Source organism: Mastomys coucha, unplaced genomic scaffold (assembly GCF_008632895.1).
Source record: "Mastomys coucha isolate ucsf_1 unplaced genomic scaffold, UCSF_Mcou_1 pScaffold22, whole genome shotgun sequence".
Classification (NCBI taxonomy): Eukaryota; Metazoa; Chordata; class Mammalia; order Rodentia; family Muridae; genus Mastomys; species Mastomys coucha.
Genome location: NW_022196905.1, coordinates 3,123,208 through 3,131,581, shown reverse-complemented (window position 1 = coordinate 3,131,581; position 8,374 = coordinate 3,123,208). Strand labels below are relative to the sequence as shown.

The window sequence follows — 8,374 nt, the reverse complement described above, 5'->3', positions numbered from 1 at the left end:
TTAAAAAGCTGTTTTAGTATTTCCACTCCAAGTATAAGTTTAAGAATTGAGAATTTTATTACAAACTTCAAATGTCCTTAAATCATACTGTTGGAGGCTGTAATAGGCAATTGTGTAAATTAAGATGTCTCTGACTATTAAATCCCTTGTAAGCATAGTTTTAGTATGCCTTTCTGCATTTCTTTTATACTTGATCTATATTACTATTAGTATCATAACCACACAAAGGATAGTGATATTCTGTGACTATTAGAAATCTGTTGTTAAGGAAGAACATTTCAAAACAGGCAAAAATACTGTGAGATTAAATAATTTATTACTGTTGCTAAGATGAACACATATACTTAATACTTAATTTTATGTGGAACTTTAAAAAAATAGTTTTAAAGTTTGATACAGTATCAAAATTTACACAAGTATTTTGTCAAAAGACCAATGTCCTTTGTATCGCTACTGCAGTATCTGCTGCAAGCACAAAACCTTGTTTAACTGTCTTCAGACTGTAGGGATACAACAACTGAAGGATGTTTCTATGTGAGAAAGTGTATGTATGTGTGTGTGTGTGTATGTGTGCGTAATTTATGTATATATACATACACATATATATGTGTATATATGTGTATATATATATATATATATATATAAAACAATTTTCTTTTAGACACTAAAGCTATAGCAGTTTAAAGAAAGAGTCTTAAGTTATAACTCAGCTATGATACTTAGGAAGATCCTTCTATTTTAAATGAACTCATAAATATTTTCAGAAAATAAAGGGCAGTTTTGAAAATCACAATTATGCTTTTTTGCTATGACAAATTTCTTCTCATGCCCCTGCCAATAGTCATTATTAAGTTATATAATAAGACTATTTCATTTGTAGACAATGAAGAATACTGACTGTGAATCAAATCGTAAATTTAGAAGCTATCCAGGAATTGTTGCATCCCTACTTTATAAACTTAAACTACAGTAAAAACAGCATTCTGTCACAGGCCTCTTGAACATTCATACAAGAAACTATCATTGAATTTAGTTGAACACAAAATATCATAGCATTTCCAGTACACACATTCTAATATTATACATCTATACCAATAGTCAGAAAACTAGCCAAGCTAGCACGCATCTCAAGCAATCTGAACAAGAGCATTTAGCCTCAATAATGGACATGCGTTAGCTTCTTAAAACATTAGATAGCTGCAGCGAGAGGGAAAGAAAGCATCTGTTTCCTAGGGCAATGCAAGACTTTAAATTTTACATAAAGTTTATTAAGTACACAGCATGTCTAGAAACTAAATTATAGAAATAGACAATCTCACAGCTTGAAACACCTAGAAAAATTATGTTTGTTTCCTTGTTAGCTGACATTTGGTACATTAAATATATATGAAGGGTTGTATGGTCCAAAGACATGCCTTTATAAACAACTCATCAAAACTAAATTACTTATTTGACCAATTGAAAATAAATGATACTCTCTGCTAAGCACTCTAAAAAATCCTCCTACCTTTCTAGCTGGTAAAATATTTTGTGTTATTTTTTTAGCACCTCAGAATTCAAATGAGAAAACCAAATGTTATCTTGAATCCAACTAATTTTGCATCAGGAAGCAAACTTTCCACAACTGCTATATATATGAGGGAGCTTCCCAACCCAGGTTGTATGCTCAAAAATGCTTCTTCATGTCTTCCACACAGTAGAAAGCTCCTACCATTAGATACAATGAACCATCTCTATCAAAGCTACAGAGGCTCTACTGGACTCATTCAACCATGCGGATTACCCAATATGTCAATCATGGTTGTGAAGAGTCAAAAACATTTCAGCTATCATGAAAGTATTAATACTAAAACGATTTTCCAAAGCTAACTTGAGACTGCTGTGAACACTAAAGTTGAGACGTATAGCACATATTAGCTGTATAGGGGAAGGTACACTGAAGGATTTAGAGGGGAGATATGAGCAATGTACAATCACTCCATGTGATGCCATGAGTTCTATTTTGTAGAAACTGAATTTCTTCTTTGTCTTCTTTTTCTTCTGTCTCTAGTAGTGATGGTGTCATGTTTGAAGGCAGTGCTTTTCACATAGGCCCTTTGTACTGGTTTCCTGACAAATGTTGTCTAATTCCAGGACACGAGCCTGCAGCATCTCCAAGTTTCCTCCACACAACCTTAAAAAAAAAAAAAGAGTTAAGTAAATTAGATGTTATCTTGCAGAAACAGATGTGAATTTCAGGGAGGACTATGAGAGGTTCAAAGATGGGTGCAAAGACGAGACAGACTCTCCACATGGATGGGTTGAAACACAAAGTAAAGCATGAGAGTGACGACTTTGTGATGGTGACAACTTCTGAAACACAAGAACTTATCAGCAGCTAGGGTGCTATACCTTATTCCAGCAACCAGGGCTGGTAATTAAAAATACTTAACATCTCACCCCAGGTTTCTGAGTGGTCCTCAGTCCTGACTTAACAGTAAGCCCCACCTGCAGAAATTCTAAGGATGCTGGCAGAAAGGAGGCAGCAGTATCTGTAATTTTATTTAAAGTTCCCAAAGTAATTCCCAGTACACTTAGAATTAGGAGCCCTTGGTTAAAAGAGCAAACTGGATTCTATAGCATACAGCTATAACAAAAGATGCAATGCCTAATTCATTTAGAAAAGTGAGTTTGTTTTCTTGAGCTACATAAATTCTAATCTTCTAGTCTTAGTTTCCTAATTTTTGCAGAGTGGAGATGTGGTCATCATGCAGCTCCGCTAATGAGCAACTAAAGAATTCTCTCATTTCCAGAAGAGAAAACATAAACATAGGGCTAAGGAAATTCAGAAATTATTGAAATAAGATCAAGGATGAGTATAAATCTATGGAAGTCACCAAAAATGCTGATATTCAAACACTAACTACAATGAACACATGCATGTCTACACACAGTAGAACCACCTAACTACCCTAGACTATTCACTATGAGGACATTGTTAGACTAATGAATTTCACAAAACAGTGCTCTAACATGAATACAAAACCAGCTTGCTCATTAGTAATTGAGAGACTATTTCTTTTTATTTTGCTTTTAGTTAGAAGTAAATTCACCAAGGACATTCACTACCATTTACAATATGCACAGACAGCTCTGCTTTTCTTCATCTACAAGACAGTGACACTAAGATGTCACCACTACATGGACAACATCCTATTACACTAAAAGGGAATTTTAGTTGTGGCCTTTAAATACCAAGAATAGAATTTTACAGCAATAGATAGCTTCAAGAAAGTCTCAAATGATACCATGTGTTTCCCATTTCTAACCCATAGATAAAACCAGTTCTATCAAGAATGTTTTTAATATCTGGTTTTGAAGCTAAGGACATATCTGAAGAGCACAGAATAATAGCAGATATTTTTAAAAACCTGGCTACTGTAATTAAGTAGGGGAATTTCTGTTCAGTTACTGAATTTTGGAACACCAGGGGCCATTCCCAGGTATTACAGTGAGGGAAAAGGAAACTCCTGCTGAAGTCAGAACTCTGCACTAAAGTAATGACAATAGGGGTACTATATAAATAAAAAGCAGAAGTCTAGGCACAAGAGTGTGATTGAGATCACCAAGTATCTCAACTGTCATTTGGAGACTTCAGACAAAATGACAAGGTCACTAAAAATGATGTTTATGATTCCCAGAGGGCAGTATATTCATTCTTAGAAGAGAACCAACAAACCATTCATTAAACAATGTGACAGTCTACAGATAACAGTCTTTTTGGTAAGTTGATGTTACCTGCTTATATCATGGAGGACTATCAGAAACTGCCAAAATTTTCATTACCTTGAGTTCTTGCAGAGCCTTATGAAGCTTATCATGTCACATATAATTCTGGTAACATTATAAAAGTTTATAGATACTCAAATAAGTATTTTTAATCTTTGTTACCTTCCAGGAAAATTATTTATTAAGCTGCCTGATAATCTGCTTTCTTTACTATCCACCCTGCAATGTCCTCTTGAATTTATTCTCCAATATTTCGTGTGTACTTTTGATGGTTGTATAATTAATAATGGTGCCATGGGTACTATATTATATCATTTCAAAATGAGTTTTAAAACTCAGTGCTAAGGTATGGCTTACATTTTTCCCTTTAAATTATAGGGATCAAAAACAAACAAACAGTTAGAAAAAGATACCCTATAGGAAATTTAAAAAGAAATAAGAAGAGTGGGATTAGGGTTGCCTTCTTGTATAAAGACCAAAAGAATATAGTATCCTTTTAAAGCAAACAAAAAGATCTACAAAAAATTAATAATAATCCCCAAGACATGTTCAGAAAGTTTTTCATAAGGAAGGAAGGAAGAGAAGGGAAGAGGCACAAGGGCAAAAGCCAATCTTGTATTAAGCAAAATAAAGAAGGTATTATCTATAAGAAACAGTGCTTTCATTCATTTAATGAGAGGTAGGAAAAGCTAGTCCTCAAAGGAGACCTGATTAATACGTTTACTTTACTAATGTGCTTGAGCATGTAACCTCATTTCTGTGTCTTCAAACATACACCGAGGCCTGGTGCTCTTGGCTAAGGTGTCACACCCAAATCACCTGTAACTGATGTGAAAGGCATAAATCCAATTAAGGAGCTCCACCTATTCTTAGGAGGGCACCAAAAGATGACTCCCTGCTTTTCTCCCAGTACTATAACTCCCATCAACTGAATTTTATTTGTTTTGATAGCCAATAGATGAGAAGCAACAGGAATCTTAGGCTTATAAAACAAAGCTATACATTTATCTAAGGTAAATAGTCAAATAGAAAGATTTTAAGCAAATGTTGAAAAACTACAATGAGTAGACATTAGTGTATGGCAAAAAATGATATGTAGAACCATGACCAATTAAAACCAAAGAACAGATGTGCAGCTATGAAAGGTGCTTGGAAAGGATTCCAAAATAAAAGCAGCCACAACACGTGTAAGCAAGAGATTTGGAAATTATCACCCCAGCACATATAAATTGCCCATGGGACTTAAAGGTCATTTACTGGATTCCAGAAACATCTTTGAGTGATAGGTCTGATTGGTAAAACTAAAGCTAAAGGGCAAGTTTTTAGTTCTGTGATATAAACATAAAATGTGAGATAAAAACACAATATAACATTACAAATTCAATTAAAACTAGGGCCTAGCCATGACTTCTTGGGTTTAGCAAATACATTGCTCTATAATTATCCATTTAGCTCTTTAAAGCTGCATGTGTATTCTTGATTAAACAATATGTCGATCAATAATCACATTTACATGTTTTTTCACTGATTTATCTGGTTTCCAGGAGAGATTTTTGTTCATCTATATGATTGGTACACCTATCTATGCAATGTCTAAGTCTGAGTTGTCTCACGAAAGGTAAAGACAATGCTTAGTATGATATGATGGATGTACCATGGAAGTATTAGGTAGCAAAGTAATTCATTTCTAGGGTTGTTCATTGTAAGTTTTCATTCTGTGTATAATGTCTTAAATTCATTATTAAAAATTTCTATTCTTTCTGGAATGCAGAATTGACTGATCATTTCTGACCACATCCAGGGCTGTTCATGTAGCAGGCAACCACTACCTACATCACCAATCCCTCTGATCTCGGTGGGTTTAAGCATGACTATGAGAATATCTCTGTAATAAAACAAACTGAAAATAAAAACAAGGGCAATTGTTTTATTTTCATGAAAAAATGTAAAGACATTTGGTCTTCAATTTCAAAGTACATATTCTTAAAAGAATAACTAAGCTGTGATGAGGCTTTCAACACAGAATACACAATAAAGCACATCAAACTTACATTGCACATTTCTCTGACTATAGCTTTTTCTGTCTCACTAAGGTCATGGTCATACTCTTTACCCTGTTGACGATCTATAGTTTCCTCAACATCCAAGACCTGGATTCATTGAAAAAGAAAAGCAAATTTCACATGGGAAAAAAAATCTGTTAGTTTATGATATTATCATCAAGGACCTCCACTTTGTCAAATCTTAAGATTTCTCCATGTTTGCATATCAGAATGGATTCATATATGGCAAAATCTTTTTAAGTAGTTAGTTGTTCTGAATCCTGAAAGGAATTTCATTATTTTTTTCATTCAAAGCAATCTATTATATCATCAATAGTCAATAATACACTAATGTCTAAAATAATTAGATACAGCTAACTTGGTCATTACAATATTTAATAGCGTGACCATTTTGAAAACAGTTGATAATTCTTGATCCATTACAACAGTGAATATAATTCATTATATGCCAAATGGTCCGAGTGATATGTATACAAGGTCTATATAAAATACGGCTACATGAGAATAGGCCTGTGAAGTCTGCACATGGGGTCTCCTGAGTTCACATTTATCACCTTGACTAGGCTAAAAAAGAGATCTGGGGATGGATCTTGAAAAGAATACAGACCCCTCACAATGAAAATATCCAAAGAACACTTCAAATATTTTTCACTTGAGGAAGTGTGTTTGTTTTAACTGTCTTTTAGCCAAGTTTATTGACCTATGTTTCTCCTTTTCTAAATTGTCCCAAAATAAGTTAAATATATTACTTTTAAAATGTGAACATTTTTGTAGTAACAGTCTGTTGAACAGAAGGGTGCTATTTGTCACTGTTATAGTGGTTTGAAAGCCAAATCACTGATGTATCATAAAAACAAATTCTTATGTTGAGCATCCACACTAAATTGTGACTTACTAGTTTGTTCTATTGTCACCATAATCAGGGAGGCGACCTCTAAGGGTGTGTCCCGATAATTAGTACCAATGAATAGTTCATGAATATCAAGTTCATAAACACTGAGACTAAGTTTAAGTCTTATTCAAAACCTTTTCCTCATTATTACCACAACCGATCTTTTCTTTAAAAGTCTTGATACTAGCTAGCTAGCTTCATAATCATTTTTTACATATTGAGAAAAAAATGCTGACTCTTAAGCCATTGAAAATTTAAAGATCCTTTTGAACATCTGCCTACAAATTTGACTTGTCAGGAACATTAGAACACTGTCTAGTCCAAATCAGTTAATATCTACTAAATTAAGTTTTGATTAAAAGCAATCATGAATATTGGAGCCAGAAAAATTCGGTATCATTGAAACAGACCAGCTTCTCTTGCTGATTTACATTTTCCCCACAAAGCAAAGCAAGTCCAGCATTCATTACAGCATTAAGTTGTTTTTGTTTTGTTTTGTTTTGTTTGTTTGTTTGGTTGGTTGGTTGTTGTTGTTTTTAAATGCATCAAAAAGGAGAAACTGAACCATTATTCTCTGGCCACATAATTTTACCACCATTATGAAAATATTTGTTGTACATGCTTGTCCTGATACAGGGAGTCCCAGCAGCAAGCACATTTGATATTTAAGAACTTCCAAAGACCTCTCTGCCTGCTGAAGTCTCATCACCTGCCCACCAAGGAAACTAATGTGCTCTCCTGACAACATGCCTTCTTCTCCTGAGACAACATTTTTCGTAGAAATTAGAGAAAATTTTTATAGAAAACCAAGGGTCTCTTTCTGGACCATACTGTATTTTGAGGCTATGTTCAGAGCTGCACTGAGAAATTAGAAAATTTCCCTGTGGCCCATTATGTACATTGGATTCAATGTCGCATTTGACATTCAACAAAGCAGCAGGGTGAAATGGCTTTCAAATAGTTTGAGTAGTAACGCAAGGTGGTGCTTTTGGATTTTGTGCAAAAACTAAATTGCTATAAAATTGAAGTTGATCTATGGGCTCTTTTCCAATTCTAGAATGCTTTCAGAAGGTCAGTGCCTGATTCATGCTAAAGGTCAATGAAATACTACTTCAGAGAAGAAAAATGCTTATCACTCAATGAGGCAGCACCTGCCAGAGACAGGACAGTGCCATGAATGCTTGCTGTAGCTTTACACCAACTCCTCTCAGTTTCCTAATTTAGGGAAGATCAAGTGCACTGCCAATGGCCACCAGCATGGCTCTCTTGCCTGTTCTCATCTGCAGTCAGTACATGTTTAAAGGATGCAAGTTCATTTTTCTATTAGCCAGAGTAAAATAGTCTAAGAGATAAATCTCCTGTTCAAGTTTAATCATAAAAACTAAAGTGTTTTCTTGAGTTTCTCATAAATATATCAGCATACCATGAACACTTCAGATGTTATGGCACATGCCAAAATGGGCACCTTTAGTCTGATAGTAAGTCAGAAAATGAAATAATTTAAGTTATAAAACTTATATGCCAAAGTTGACCTTGAGTCCTCTACCTGAATTAAGGCCCAGAAAGGGTTGGTAAAGACTTTTCAAAGTTATAAACCTATCTAAAGAATGGTATGTCATACTTAGAAGTTATGTCAGTTTTAAGGTTATTT

At 34.3% G+C, this 8,374-nt stretch overlaps 1 protein-coding gene across 7 annotated transcripts in view; it reads right to left on the bottom strand.

The window, feature by feature from the left end:
* Positions 1–294: 294 nt before the first annotated feature.
* Ccdc85a (coiled-coil domain containing 85A) overlaps positions 295–8,374 on the bottom strand; it is a 207,422-nt gene continuing 199,342 nt past the window's right edge. For 4 of the 7 annotated variants that reach the window (XR_004109711.1, XM_031338963.1, XM_031338965.1 and 1 more), the window contains one exon: positions 295–2,173. Coding sequence is in view for 6 of the 7 variants with exons in the window: in XM_031338963.1 (XP_031194823.1) it covers positions 2,084–2,173 (90 nt within the window). In the remaining variant the exon portion in view is untranslated. Of the gene's footprint in view, positions 2,174–5,819; positions 5,919–8,374 lie in introns of all 7 variants that reach the window. The other 3 variants (XM_031338961.1, XM_031338964.1, XM_031338962.1) reach the window with 1 other exon arrangement.